At 41.2% G+C, this 15,743-nt stretch overlaps 1 protein-coding gene across 1 annotated transcript in view; it reads left to right on the forward strand.

The window, feature by feature from the left end:
• The window catches only part of dchs2 (dachsous cadherin-related 2), a 42,351-nt gene extending 35,202 nt beyond the window's left edge, over positions 1–7,149 (forward strand). The window contains exons 19-20 of the mRNA XM_049572584.1: positions 379–520; positions 3,528–7,149. Coding sequence (XP_049428541.1) covers positions 379–520; positions 3,528–6,139 — 2,754 coding nt within the window. The 3' untranslated portion in view covers positions 6,140–7,149. The remainder of the gene's footprint in view (positions 1–378; positions 521–3,527) is intronic.
• Positions 7,150–15,743: the final 8,594 nt, after the last annotated feature.

Raw genomic sequence — 15,743 nt, forward strand, 5'->3', positions numbered from 1 at the left:
TCTTGCCAAATTCACTCGTGGCTCATGGAAAAAATAGACCAGATGCCTAAACTATAGCTGCAAATCGCAAGCCTGCCACAGAGCTTTGGGCCATGGCGCATCCTGTATGAACAGCCCAGTTGCTTAACATGGTTGCCAAAAGGAAGCGGGCAGCGCTCCACAGTCCCAGTTAACTAAAAAGACAAAATTCTGGTGAAGAAGGTTATATAACAGTCACAGAGATTTTTCAGATCTGGCCACCAAAAAATTGTTCTTACAAATGCTGAGTTAAAAAGCATTAATAAATGTTTATTAACCCTAGAAAGTGGTATTGGACTGGATAGAGTGTACATTATGATCTTGCTGCAGATGTGACTCATCATTTGTTCTCTCTTCAAGGTGGAGTTGTCAGAGTTGGTTTCAGCAGACACGTTAGTTTTGTCTGTGTCCGCTACCGACAGAGACTCTGGACTCAATGGAAAGATCACCTACAGACTGCTTTCATCTCCTTTACAAGGCTTTTACATGGAGCCAGAGAACGGTAAGAACAGCTTAACTGATGGAAAAGACGTGCTGCAATAGCTCAGACATAAATTTCTCATGGACAGTAAACCCTCGCTGTATGTATAGGTACTGTATATATATTGAGAAAATATTGAAAAGAGAGAGGTTAAGAGGTCACCACGAGGATAAAACAATGATCTAAAATGTATTACAGTTCTTCTGTAAAAGCCATTACCTCAAGCTTTACAAGTTTTATGACTTCTGACTGTCTGGTGGTCTGATTTTCATATTCATCCCTCTTATTCTCTCCATTAAAATCAGATTTTCTGGCATAGTCAAAGCAGCGTGCGCCAAAGAAAAGGGCACAGAAAAAGTCTTTGCCTGGTTACGAGCAGCATACAGTATCAGAAGTTACGAAGAGTTGTCATTCTGCCAGGAGCAGTATATTCTCCAGTGTTTATATTTTTGTAGTCTTGGATTTGCAAGTGAGTTCCTTGGACAGGGAGAAAGAGAGGCAGCAGAGAAGTCAATTAGGAGCCATTGAGATAAAGTGCTGCAGAGGAGCCATGCCTATCCTATTATCTTCATTTTCAAAATTTCTAAACCCAAGAAAGAAGATAAATCCTACAGGGCTGAAAGGGAACCCCCACTCCTCGGTTCTGGCCAGTCTTTTCCACTCAAGTGTGATTTATGAGCTTCTGTCATGTCTGAACTCCAAAGTTTAATATCAAAGAGTTGTATTTGCCCATGTTTTGCGGTGAGGAGCACCAACGGAAAGTGAAAATTGCATCAATGTTGACTAAAGCTCTCTAAATCCAAAAATTTAATATGGTGCTTTTTGTGGTACGGTGCCTCTCAGTTTTTCCATGGCTATTTGTTTCACAAACAATGAGTGGTGCTGCTTTATGGTAGAGCTCAGAATTTATATAGTCGTCATGCAGAAAAGTTTAAGTGGTAGTGAAGTGGAACAATAAATTGGATGGACAAACGCTTTGTTGTCATCCAAGAAGAACATTTGCTCTCCTGGTCTGCACATGGAATTCATTATAAAATAGTCACACAGGAAATGATGTTGCGTTGCCGTGTCTAATGACAAGGACAATTTTGATTTAACTCTCAGTAAATTATCATCCAAACAGACATGTTTTATAGTTTTTAATTTGAAGAGAAACTAATCCAGGAACAATCCGTTTATTTGCTGAACCGTCTGGTAAATCAGTTGGAAAGAGTTTTTATAGTTAAACATTGGCAAAATCAAATGTCAGGCCTTTACAAAAGAAGTATATCGCCGCTGGAAAGATGGTCTTTTCATGAAATATGGCTGTCTATGCAGTAGAATGACACACATACTTTTAAATTGGTGCTACATGACCAGAGAAAACATAAACAACAAAAAGACTGTGGTATTTGCTTTTGCTCAAGAGGTAGAAAACCTACAATTACCATGTATTGTATACATTACTTATTATGTTACTCAGTGCATGAGTTGAGGATGTGAATCCATCAGCACACTTTAGATTTCAATCTGACAACTCTGATCATTACTTTAGTTTTTATTGTCTCCAATGGATGACATGACTTTTAGTAATGGGTGGACCTTCAAGCGTTTATGTATATTAATTTCGACCGGATTATGTGAACTGCATATATCCAAATCGTCACTCAAAGAAAAAACAGAGCCGCGAAGCACTGTTCCTGTAGGCTCCAGCAACACTAAACCCCAGAGCTTGCCGTAGAAGGACTAAATGCACAAACCTGCTATTTTCAAATATGGACAGTCTCACTGCAGCCTGTTTTATTTTGTTCTGAAAATGTCCGCATGCAGCTTCATTCTGTGGACCATAAATGAAGTGTAGACTGAGAAAGGAGGAAATACAGTGAATGCTCAACAGAGCAGTGAGTGACAACAACCCCGCCCACATGTAAGACTACTGTTTGCGGTGAAAACGCCAGGCAGACCTAGAGTCCAGGTACCATGTCTGAATGGTACCTGGAATGGAATGTTAGTGTCCCTCCGAAGGGACACTAACAACTCAAAGTACACGTCAAATAAAATTTCTCCAAACATGTTTCTTGTTATTTTAGGTAGTTATTATCACGCAAATGTATGTTCAAGTGTTCACTTCCCCCGATAAGTTGGTTTTAATTCATTATTTGGTTCTATAAACACAGTCTGACCATCTCGAGCTTTTATTGTGGTACTTCCAGTGACCGGCAGTGTGAATTTGCATATTAGCTAAATATTTAGTTTCACCCAGAACATTTAGATTTAACATTTAACATTTAGATTTAGCATTTAGATTTAACATTTATATTTATATTTAATATTTAGATTTAACATTTATATTTAGCATTTAGATTTAATATTTAGATTTAGATTTAGATTTAACATTTAACATTTAGGTGCCACATTTAATATTCAGATTTAAGTATTTAATATATTTCTAAGTTAACAAATGTAGTTAACTTAATGTGTACAAATGTTGCTGTAAATGTGGTAAAAGGTGATGTTAAAAAATTTACAATACTTTTTAAACATTGTTTGAAGCTAAATGTGGCAAAATGTTGATGTTATTTTCAGCGTGAGACACTTTACAAACGGCACCCCATAGGAAACAGCGTAGCGCTCCCTTCCTGTTCACAAATTCTGGTATACAGCTAAACAGCACATGTTACACTAGAAATCACCCAATCATGTTTCAAAACAAATGTCACTTATCAAATATCTAGAGGACCACTTATATTTAATTAAAGAAAAGAAAGTCAGATCTGTTCGAGTCATCTGTTTCAAGTCTAAGTCAAGTCGTAAGTCATGAATACCAAGTCAATGTCAAGTGTTTTATCAGTGTTAGTCAACCAAGTCTCAAGTTCTCAAATTTGTGACTCAAGTCCAATTTGAGTCAAGTCATGTGACTCGAGTCCCCCACCTCTGTCAACAACTCTTCACATTGCACAGTCACTGGATCCATTTCTGTTAAAAAAAACTAATTAGTGTAGATCTAAAACAAACTGATTCACTCATGAGCACGTGTTTTGTCTTGCAGGGTCTGTTTTCACTAATAAGCCCTTGAAGGCCATCACAAACAGCAACCTGATCCACCTTCTGGTTGAGGCCAAAGACGCAGGCGATCCTGTGCAGTCTACACTCACCTCTATAGACGTGCTGATTCTGGACACCAACGACCATGCACCTTTGTTTCACCAGGACATGTACACACTCACCGTCCCAGAGGACACGCCCACAGACACCAGCCTACTGACACTGTCTGCAGAGGACCAAGACTGGAGCCCTGAGAATACCCATTTGGACTACAGCATAATCGGGGGAAATGAGGAGAAGCGATTCTGTCTGGAAGTAAAAATGGTTCAAGTTGAGAATCAGATGAGAAATGTAGGAAAACTCGTTCTGTGTAACTCTTTAGACCGTGAGACCACAGAGAGCTACGCACTAACAGTGAGCGTGTCTGATCGAGGAACGCCTCCACTGAACAACTCTGCTGTCGTCATGGTGACTGTGACAGACTGCAATGACAACGCCCCAGTCTTTTCCAGCACAGGATACCATGCACAGGTGAGTGAAAACAGCCATGTCGGTGCCAAGCTGGTCCAGGTCAGTGCTCAGGATCCTGACCTGGGAATCAACGGCCTGTTGCGGTATGACATTGTCTCAGGGAACAGCAAAGGTCACCTCAAGCTGGACCCTCATTCTGGTGTTCTGGTGGTCAACCACTCGCTTGACTATGAGGAAGACTCAAAATACACCCTCACCATCCAAGCATCTGATGGAGGTGAATCATCTGAGGAACGTAAAGTGGCTTTTACAGTGGTCTTCATCACAGTGTTGGATGTAAATGACAACACTCCGTACTTTATGTTTCCTGTTGTTAACTGTTCTGTGCTGGAGAACCTCCCGGCATTTACCCACACCTGTTCTGTCCATGCTGTTGACAATGACTTAGGCCCCTACGGCCAGCTCACCTACTCTATTGTGTCCTCCTGCTTCATGGACTATGGCAGTGGCAGCCCTGAGAAGAAGGAAGCCTTTGCCATTGACCCTCTAACAGGCGACATTCACACCAGACAGACCTTTGACTACGAACGTGAGAGCGAGTACTGCTTTGTCGTGGAAGCCAGGGACAAAGGCGACAAAGCAGCTACAGTGAGAGTGCAGGTGATCATCAAGGGAGTGGATGAGTTCAGTCCTGTCTTCACCCAAAAGCAGTACCATTTCCTGCTGCCACAAAACGCCAAGCCTGGAGAGACAGTCGGATACGTGATGGCGATGGACCATGATGGAGGGGTGGACGGAGTGGTGGAGTACTCACTTGTGAAGTCATCGCCGTTTTTCTCAATAAACAAAACAATTGGTTCCATTTTTGTGTCAGGACCTGTATATCGCAGAAGAGGCAGCCATGCCAGTGAGGACATGGTGGAGCTAGTAGTGTCCGCAGGTAGTCCCAGAGTGGCATCCAGGACCACCGCTTGCCTAGTTTACGTCAACATCTCTAGCTCAGCAGAGGCACTCACTGGGGTGCCTCTTGATGCACACATGCTCAGTTTGAGTGTCTCACTAATTATGTTCCTTTTTGTCCTCCTCATTTTTGTGGGCTTGGTTCTCAGATACAAGATCAAGGAGGCGGCAATCAAAAAGGCCGCTGCCATTGCTGCGAACTTAAACCACGGCACAGGCTCGTTTGGTAGATCCAATAGCCAAAGATCCATTTCTCTGCAGGAGATTAAACGGCCAAGCATCTTGGTGACCAAGAGGGACGTATCGCACCCATACAATCACAATCCTTCAGACTCAAGTGGCCGTGGATCAGCAGAAGGTGAAACAGCTGAGGACCAGGAGATCAAGTGGATAAATCAGCACCCCTGCCGTAAAAGGGACGAATCTGTGCCAGGCAACCAGGCCGCAGAGATCCCGGACTCTGCTCTGCCTGGAGACAATATCTCCTGCCACTCTGTCGATGTAGGGCCGCAGCATATTTTATCCATCAATAAACGTTTAGTGTCAGGGATGGCCAGCACTGAAAGCCTCCACCACTTTAAAGAGGAGGGAGGAGGTGAGGGACTACTTCCTGCAATACTTAGGGTGAGAGATTTGGAGGAGAGCATGAGGACAAATGGGTATGCTCCCCTCTCGGAAGCCCAGGCCTCTGCAGATTCCCTCTCTTCACTGGTGTGTCTGGAGGAGCAGCTGCAGGGCAGCTACAGCTGGGACTACATTTTGGACTGGGAGCCACGCTACCAGACTCTGGCCTCCGTCTTCACCGATATTGGGATGCTCCCTGACGAGGAGCTTCAAGGCGGCCGTGAGGACTTAGCAGCAGAGGCAAGCTGTCTCATGCACCCACCACCTCTAATAACGGGGGTAGCTCAGCCCGGCATTAGGACTGTACCTCCACGAAAGCCAGGGCGGGTCCCAAGCCTGAGAAGGAAGCCCTCTTTCCCCAAATATGCATATTCCCCCTTAGCCAGGAATACAGGACTTACCCCTTCAGCCATGACACCCAATTTCTCCCCATCCCTTTCTTCTCTCACCATTAGGACCCCCAGTGCCTCACCAGTTGTCTCGGAGACAGGGGTGGGGGGAATCAAACTTGACTCAGGGCCTCTAACTGCAAGCCTATTGGAGGCTGAAATCCAGGTGTAGGTACAAACTTTGATGAAGTTTTTCTGTGACATTCAGTTCCATCTTCCAGTCAACATCTGAACATGTTTCCCTCAGTATTTTTAGGGGAAGGTTCAGTTTTGATTTTGGTTTATTGACAACATTCTAATATATTTATAAAATACAACATATCAACAGAGTTAGAACAATGAAGTCCTTGACTTATTCATATTGTTGTCCCCAGTTGTATGGCTTTAGATCTTTGGGTGTCATGAGTTTAGTCTCACAGGGGCAATTCCAGGCAAAGTTATCATTTGAACATAATGTAGTCATTTAATTACTTAGATCGTGGTTGATTCATAACTCACTTATGTAATAAAACAAATATCTGGAAATGCCTAAACTCAGCCTTGCACTTTGAATGAGAGCAGATGTTCGAGTCGGCAATTAATTATAGAATGTTTTATTGTAAACATGCTTATATGTGCATAAAATGAAACACTCTGTTATGGCAGTCGGTTGCAGCTTCTAAATGAAAACCTTTCAAGGTTGGTTTAACTTTAATAAGCAAAGAAAGGCAACATTGTTCTGTGGTTAATTCTATCTTGCTGGAATCATAAAAACCAGGGTTTTGAATACAGACCCATATTGCCTTCCTCGTCTTTAATATATTCAGCCTATAAAAATGCCAGTAAAATGAGGAACAGAACTCATTTTATTAATGTTCTTCATTTTCATGTGATTTTGTTCAATCTTTCAAAGATAGAAAAGTCATTGAGGCTTATGAAGTCAAAACGCAAAAAAATGCGGGATTCTTCACTGACACAAATGTCATATGGATTTAAGAAATGGGATTATATTGTCTTGCTGTCACTGGTCAGTATGATGGCAGATTTTCACATACCCGTTCCAGGTTGCGGCTGTTTTACTTTTTGCCATGAACAGAAATGGTCTGTTCCCTTCATGACTGTTTTGTGTGTGCTGACTGTAGACTACAGACGCCCTGTTGATAAACAGCACTTTATGTACAATTTCCAGAGAATTGTTTAAGTATTAACACATTTGCAATAAAGAAACTTTCTCCTGTATTTTTTTGCCTTCAGCATTTAAAAGTTGTGATGATGTGTGATGATGACTGTTGTTTGATGATTTATTAGCTTGTGCATGTATGTGCATTGAGTTTTATTCAAAGACAGGATTTCTTACTGTAAATGAACATTTTTAACACTGGGTAAATAATGAAAGAAAAAAAGGAGAAAATTAAACAATAAAATAAGAAAAATGATCCCAGGTAGCCAAAATAACCTGGCCCAGTATCGGCCCAAACTCAGCACACCAGAAGAAATAAGTCAGGCCACATCTGGTTGCCCTACTGTATTTTTATCCCTAAGAATTTGCGACACGACGAGTTGAAGCTGGCAATGTGCCATTCTGCAACGTTCCGAAAACCTGCCAGTTCACAACAATGCAACTAGATGCAGCAGCAACAACTCTCTGTACTTCCATTCTGAGTTCCAGCTTTTCAGCCTTACTTTGTGGCTCGGTGGGGACGGAGCACCTGCTGCAGCAAGCGAACACACCGGACTTCAGTACAGGCCATTTGGCTGTAGAAACTGGTGACGTGCTTTATGGTCTTACACAAATCGCTGGCAATTTGACCAGCTGAGTTGCAGGCGACACCATGAGCCAGCTTAAGTCGAGCTTAGACCAGCAAGTTCACACCGCTGCAACTTTTTTCTGCAACGTTTTAAAACGGCGTCGTCTCATCACGAATCTTTGGTCTGAACCAGGCTTAAGATTCAGTATAATGACGCCCCAGAACTGGGTCAGATACACTGGCCCAATTCCGGCTGCTGACACTGCCATCACTGGGCTGTTATCAAAAATGACCTGGCCCAGGATCGTCCCAAAATCATCATGCTTGAAGAAATAAGTTGGGCCGTGTTCAGTTGCCTGATACTCAGAATGATGATGCCCTAGAACCAGGCCAAATAAACGGCTGCCAACATCGCCATCACTAATCATTAAATGTATTTTTATCACACAGGGCTAAAGATTTACTGCTACTTAAAATATTGGAATTGAAGCACCTCTCTTTAAAAATGTATTTTTCCTGAACAAGTATCCAAAAGTGAACTAAATCCTACCATGTTCCACATGTTTGGAATGCCACAGTTAAAAGCTGGATCTTTTTCAACATTGAGGTTTTCCTTAAAAATGTTCCTCCTCCTTCAAAATCTGGTTTCATCATGAAAATGAATTTGTAGTCATATTATTTTCACTCATTTTCATTTAATTTTACACTTTATGCATTTCCCTATATCCATGTGTCATCGCAACCTATTTTAACATAATCTGTTAGATGTGTTATTTGTTGTTTTCATTGCTTCATCCAGTGTTGGTGCAGTTTTAATTTAGTGTTAAAAAAGCTGAAGGTCTCCACAGCTTTGAAAACTCCACATATCTAAGAATGTTGCTTCTCTAAGACAAGTAAAGAAATACAGAGTGATTCAGCATGGCTCCACTTGGTCTGCTGTTAATCCAAATGTGCCGCCCTCTGGGAACATACGAGCTGAGGAAGCTGAGGAGCTAAAGTCTTTATCAGATAGTTTCATGAAAGATAATAAACAGTCCGGCCCTGAACCGCACCAGCCGAGTGTGTCCTGCATGTAGTCGCTGATAGGTGCGTAATTATTTATTGACTCAGTTCACTCTCTCCTCTGCACCTCAGTGGGTTTTGACAAGCTCTGTGCTCCTCTGTATTTGTGATTTCAGCGGGTCCTTGGCCTTGCGATCACGGTGATGGAAGAGATCTCTCACCATATCAGGTGATCTGGCCAAACAAGCTTCTGTGTCTTAGCACAGTGCTCAGTGGATCTTTATCAAACACGGCCTGTCAGTCAGAGAAGTAAATCTGCTGAGAGGTCAGGAAGTCTCAAGTACAACACGATTCTTTGGCAGTTCTGTAAGGACAGAGAAGTTTTTGGACACTTTATGTACAGTTCAATACAAATTTGAGATTACCACAGTTTTATAAGGAACACAAGTGGAAACTGGAAACCCTTGGGCAAAAATGAGTTGCTGCACCCCCCTGATCCTCCCAGTCTGTGTGCATTGTTAATGTTAGAGATCATATACTCCCTTTATGTACGAAAATAGATCTGATAATTTCAAACATTATTACTCCCTCATACATTGATGCACCCTTTGTTTTGGGAAAGTGTGTTTATTCTAGATATTTACCATAGTACTTTTAACACATCAAAAAAGTGTGAAAGAATCATATTGATATTTTTTTTTTCATCAGATATATAATGGAATAGCATTACATTTTTGGTATTAACATCAATGAATATTCATTGTTTTGTTTTTTTTTAATTTCAGAAAAATTGTAAATGTATAATCTTACTATCACTACCTTTACCATAAAAGGCCAATTCAACCGTTTGGGTTGAGCATGGCTTCAGATGTCAATAAAATCATACTTATAAAATTATTTCACCATATAAATGATGGATAATATTAAATGTATCATTTAACAATCATAAATGATCAATGATGTTTTTATTTCTTAGCAAACAGTTTAGTTACATAGTTAAGCATCACTACCTTTACCATAAAAGGCCAAATCAGCTGCATGGTAGAGTATGTTTTTAAAAAATTATTTGATCCTTATTAGACTTTTATATTTTTTATAACATTGCATAAATCTGTTCGGTAAGGTCTCTGAAATGATAATATGCCAAATTAACACACCTAACTTTTGGAAATACCATCTCACAGAGCCCTCATGTCCGGAGTGACCTGTTTGTCACTAACTTCCTGTAGGAGGCAAACTGAAAAGTCATACTATCTAAAGACACAGCGACATCTAGTGGATTTATTTTTGGCATAACATGCCTAAATCGAATGGTACGGATGACTTAATCAGGTTGAGTTAAATTCAACACATTTTTCATTAACATATAGTGACTCAAAATGTGCTCTACCAAACAGTTGAGCAGGATGTTAAAGGGCTATGTCTTTGTCGTGTGCTAAGGTCATGTCTCACTTGAAACGTGCTACACTGCCCCCATGATTTACGGTGGTATTGCTCCGTTTCGTCCATGTCCGTAAGCTTTCAGAAAACTTGGACAAATACGGACAAAATTAACACAGTCTGTGTGTGTATACATATCTAACACTGAGCATAAATGAGGCTCTAGCCATCGGCAGTGCCTGACGAATCTGTCCTGTCGACGTCAGTTTCGGTCTACACAGAAGCCTAATTAATGACATTTGTCTTGTCAATTTAAGAATTGTTTTTCCTGTAAGATGACTTACTGCAGCTGGTCAACCTACATATCGTGTTTGAATTATTGGACTTATCAGATATGTTAGCTGAAATTCAGAGGTTCAGAACCAGGCTAACACAGGGAGCCTCTTCAAGACAACCTCAATATCAGCTAATAGGGCAGGACTCATCATAAGACCCTATCATGTCAGTTGTGATTGCACTTTAGTGGCACATATTCCCAAACAAAATTTCAGTAAATCAAAATACGTCAAACCAGTTGACCTGAGGCTTTTGGAGCCCATAGGGGTCTCAGGTCCCGTGTAGGGCAGTTGCCCACTTTGTGCAGTCAGTAATCAAGCCTTGATCCCAAGTGCATCAAAATCAGTTAGGCAAATGACGCTGATGGATAGAGCAGTGTCAAAAAGGCACTGTCAGAGGCAAATATAGACCTCTAAGCTCCACAGTAATGTATAGTCATCTGTACTAGATCATCACTTGTCAAATTTGGTCATGAGTGAGTTGACAGCGTTTACCCCGAGCCGTCTTTTTCCTGCAGTACAAGACGCAGAGATTATCATCTGATAGTCCGATCTGATAATCACTTGGACGAGGAGGCATTGTGACAAATAAAACACAGCTGTGTTCTCATCCTGGCTTGGATTTCATATTTATCTCTATTTGCATTCTATTGAGATATGTACTGGCCTCTAAACAAGTTCTGCATTGTGGTTTCTGGCTTGTTCTGGCTCAGTATCTTGGGGGACTTGAGGCTGTATGCTGCACTAAAGGAATTTAGGTTACATTCACTTGGCCGGGAAACAGTTGCAAAGCAGGAGAGTGCAGTCGGGGTGACAGCTGATTTTATAATCTATTGTTTTAAAATAGCTTTCATATCCAGTGTTAACAGTTTTGATGGATGGCTAAACTCTCCTCTTGGCTAAAATATGATTTGAGAGTTGGAGATTATACTACAGAACAGGGGTAGAGTTTTTGTATGTTTACTGTGTTACCTCACATCTACATTTGTTTTTAGCTGAACTAGAAGTTTTACCATTGACGCATGTAAAATTTAATTAAATGTAATGGCAGCCGTCTGATCCTGGTTTGTTATGTTTGATGCAGGAGGTAAAGTGGGCTGTAAGACTTTTACCTAACAGTAAAAAACTTGTGTATGTGATGCAGATTTGTAGCATGAGATTTTCATTACAAATTCCACCTGTTGTCAGTAAAGCTATAACGAGAGCGTCTGAGAACTCTTCTGAAGTTCTCTTAGATGAAAGATGGTATAGATTACAGACTGAACCTAAACTGGAAAATGAAAACAGTATAAGCAGCTCATTCCAGTGTGAGCAAGCAGTTTTCTGTCTTCAAAGAACATTTTAGTAGTTTAATAGTTTTTCTTGTAAGTTGCATGTTTTCAAGTTTAAAAAAAATTATGTTCAACTGACAAGCTCATAAGTTTGGTCACATTGCACAACTTTTTTTCAAACAGAGCAATCTGCTTCGTACTTTTCTATTTAAATCTGACGATGCTCCGCAGGCCCAAATAAGGCTGGTTAATGCACTGGAATTTTGGTACCAACCAAGATGTATTCCTAGCATTATGTGTCCAAAGCTGTGAAGCTAGCATCATACCTGGACAGACATTATTTTGTTCAATTTGAAGACTATATTTTATTACTCAAAGTCCTCTTGTGACTTGTGACAACATTTCTCATTTGAGAAGTGGTTGGTGCAGGTGTAGACTGTAAAAGAGAAGTGGACGTAGCCTCTGGGTCTGATAAAGGTAGCCAATGCAAAGTGCTTAAAAACTGCCCTCTTTCTAATGTCCAGCAGGGGGCGACTCTACTGGCTGCAAAATGAAGTTCATTCATTCATTCATCTCCTAACCGCTTCATCCTCTTGAGGGTCGCGGGGGGGGCTGGAGCCTATCCCAGCTACATCGGGCGAGAGGCAGGGTACACCCTGGACAGGTCGCCAGACTATCGCAGGGCTGACACATAGAGACAAACAACCATTCACACTCACATTCACACCTACGGACAATTTAGAGTTACCAATTAACCTAGTCCCCAATCTGCATGTCTTTGGACTGTGGGAGGAAGCCGGAGTGCCCGGAGAGAACCCACGCTGACATGGGGAGAACATGCAAACTCCACACAGAAGGGCTCCCACGCCCGGGATCGAACCGGCAACCCTCTTGCTGTGAGGCGAGAGTGCTAACCACCACACCCAAAATGAAGTTCAATTCTATAAAGCTCAATGAAAAAATGACCCAACTTCTCTCCTGATTTTTTACCTCAGCACCTAATGAGTATTTGGTCTCAATCGCTATCGCAGCTGTGATTGTCTTCGGCACTCGGCCTGCAGCCTCGTGCCTATGACCGAATCACAGCCGTGACGATATACGAGTATAACATCACGAGCTCGAGTGTGATATTGCTTAATTATCTCAGTTAGCATGCTACCATTTGCTCATTAACACTGAATTAAAAGACAGGCCTACAGTTGAGGCAGATGGGAATGTCATCAGTTTTGCAGCCATAAAACAGTTCTCCACTGATTTAACAGTGCAGTTCTATAACACTGTGGACATTTTTTTTTAAAAAGGACTTTTATTCCATACCTTTGTCTTCCTAGTCAAATCATGTGGCCTACATTACCCACAATACAACTGGACCACCAACAGTTTGGTTGGATATTTTTGGGTGTACTAGCAGCAAATGTAGCCTGAAGCTGAGATACTCTAAAAAGCAGGCTGTAGAGGTCCTCACTTCTTTCTTACTCCCCAGATTTTCTTCATTTTCACACTCGTAGTCTCCAAGGATTTTGTTATTTTGATATTTGTAATTACAAAAAAACTCACTGAGTGAGGAATTTAACTTTGACACAAGCAGTGAGAATGAACACAGACGTCTTTACAACTTTAACAAATTGAATCCATTTCAAACTTTAATGAAATGTTTTTATATAAAGCGATCAACACGCTTACAGATCTGTTTCTTATAAGAGTAAGTGGTTGCAGGAGAATTATATCTGCACTGATTTCAGATGAGTTTTTCATTTAGAGCAGATCCAGAATCTGTTTACAGTCTGTCGGCAGGTTTGTGACAAAAAACATAAATCATCATCGTCAGTATCATAAATTACCACTGGGCCCTTTGACTCCAGACAATCAACATATGTGCAGAGTCTTGAGACTTTTTCCATAAATCTGTAAGTTCATCTAAACTGTGTTGCTGAAAGATTGTGTAAACATTGTCACACTGAGAGCACGCTTTATGCTTCATTTGCCGGCTGGGAACAATCCAAATGTTTTCTGTTTTCTCTCTCTTCACCTTTTTTTCCCAAAACAAAAGAGGGCACATTTCACAGCAGAAGGAAGAAATTTTAACTATCATCATTTATTAATAATGGGGACCAATTTTCACATTTATTTATAATACAGCCATTTTTCCCACAATCCTCACAAAGGAATCACAACGCACTTTATATAAAGAATTAATCACAGGACGGGAATGAGTAAACTGCGCTGACCACAGCTTACCTCCGTTTATCAGAACCATGTGCAACGTCCTTTCTATCTTCCTTTCAGATGTTTGACAAGTGTGTGGGATGATGTATGCCAGAGTGTGTTGCTGTGCCTGGCCCTGATGAAAATTAACACAGACATGATGTGGGATAGTGGAGCAGAGCTGGGAGCAAGGATTTGAAGTGGGGATGGTAACGTGTAGAAACTGGCTTGTTGCTGGTAGATTTCTTCCAGATTCTTATCAAGGCTCAAGGTTTTTTATGTCCTCAGCAACTGTGGAGTTTCTTTCCAAAACAACAACACTTTCATATCTCTGATATATCAAAACACAAGTATTCAATGCATTTATTCAAGTATTGCTCTTAGGTATAATTTTAAAATGTAGGTTTTTCCATTTTATTTTGATTTGTAACAAGACAGCATTACATTTCAGATATAAACATTGTACGTCTTCCTCCACTACATTGATTTAAAACATATGATGTTTTAAAATATGATGCAGTGTTGTAGATTAAACCACTCAACAATTTTTAGCTAAATTAGCCAAACTGCAGTAGTGGTAGTTGTCGCCTCACAGCAAGAGGATTTCCAGTTTCAAACCTATGGTAGGGGGTTCGAATCCCAGGGTGGGGGAGCCCCCTCTGTGCAGCGCTCTGTGCATGTTCTCCCCATGTTAGTGCAGGTTTTCTGCAGGTACTCTGACTTCCTCCCACAGTCCAAAGACATGCAGGTTAATTTGTGACTCTAGATTGATCATAGGTGTGAATGTGAGTGTGAATGGTTGTCTGTATCTATGTGTCAGCCCTACAATAGTCCAGGGTGTACCCCGCCTCGCACCCAGTGTCAGCTGGGATAGGCACAGGTCTCTCCCTGCGCCTCCCAGTGGTAGCGGCTATGGAAAGTGAATGAAAGAATGAGTCCAATAATATGTTTTCTTTTCACACATTTTTCTGCTAGTGATTCTGTACCTAAAGAGGACCTATTGTGCTCATTTTCAGGTTCATACTTACTCGTATTTTGGTTTTCTACTAGAACATGTGTACATGCTTTAATACACAAAAACATTTTATGTTCCTCATATTTTCTGTGCTGGAACATTTCCAAAAACACTTAGCAAAATGCTCCGTTCTAGTGTCTGGGTCCTTAAACTCCCCTCAGCATTTCCGGGTCTTCCACATCTGTGCTCACTGTCATTACAGCATGGGAATGACTGTAACGAGGTACAGCAGCACAATCAACCATACAAAATCACAGATAAAAGTTTCTAAACCAAAATCTTTACAACTGGATGTTTTTTTGCGGTGATCTTCCTCAAAATCGAGCAGATCGAGCAATCGTTTCTTTGATGTTAGCATGTAGCTACATGTAGCAGTGTATGTAATCTCTCAAGACAGATTCTGCAATTTACATTGTAGAATCTGTCGGCAGACCTCTGTGAAAGACAACTGGGGGGGAGGGTCGCTTTGAGTTTGAACGATGCTGCGCTTTAGCCAATCACAATGGAGGGGGCGTGGCTGAGACTTGCAGGTGTCCCCAGGAAATGTGTACCTACAGAAACAGCAAGCTCCGCGTTCATAGCAACCGCTCCACCCAAAACGCCGTCTCATCAACGTGAATTTTTTTTTTTTTTCCAGCAGATGTCTGAGTTACAACATGATTGAGCTAACTGGAGTAGTTTCATATCGTATCCAACAACAGGAGGCTTTTAACAGATGACGTCCTGATGTTAGCTTTGCTAACTGTCCCTGTCAGCTGCAGCCACTGATGCTTTCTAGACATCGTGATTTCCCATAACTGAATAAATACCACACATGGCAACACAAAACTGCTTTGCTAGC

This window comes from Epinephelus fuscoguttatus, linkage group LG3 (assembly GCF_011397635.1).
Source record: "Epinephelus fuscoguttatus linkage group LG3, E.fuscoguttatus.final_Chr_v1".
Taxonomy (NCBI): domain Eukaryota; kingdom Metazoa; phylum Chordata; class Actinopteri; order Perciformes; family Serranidae; genus Epinephelus; species Epinephelus fuscoguttatus.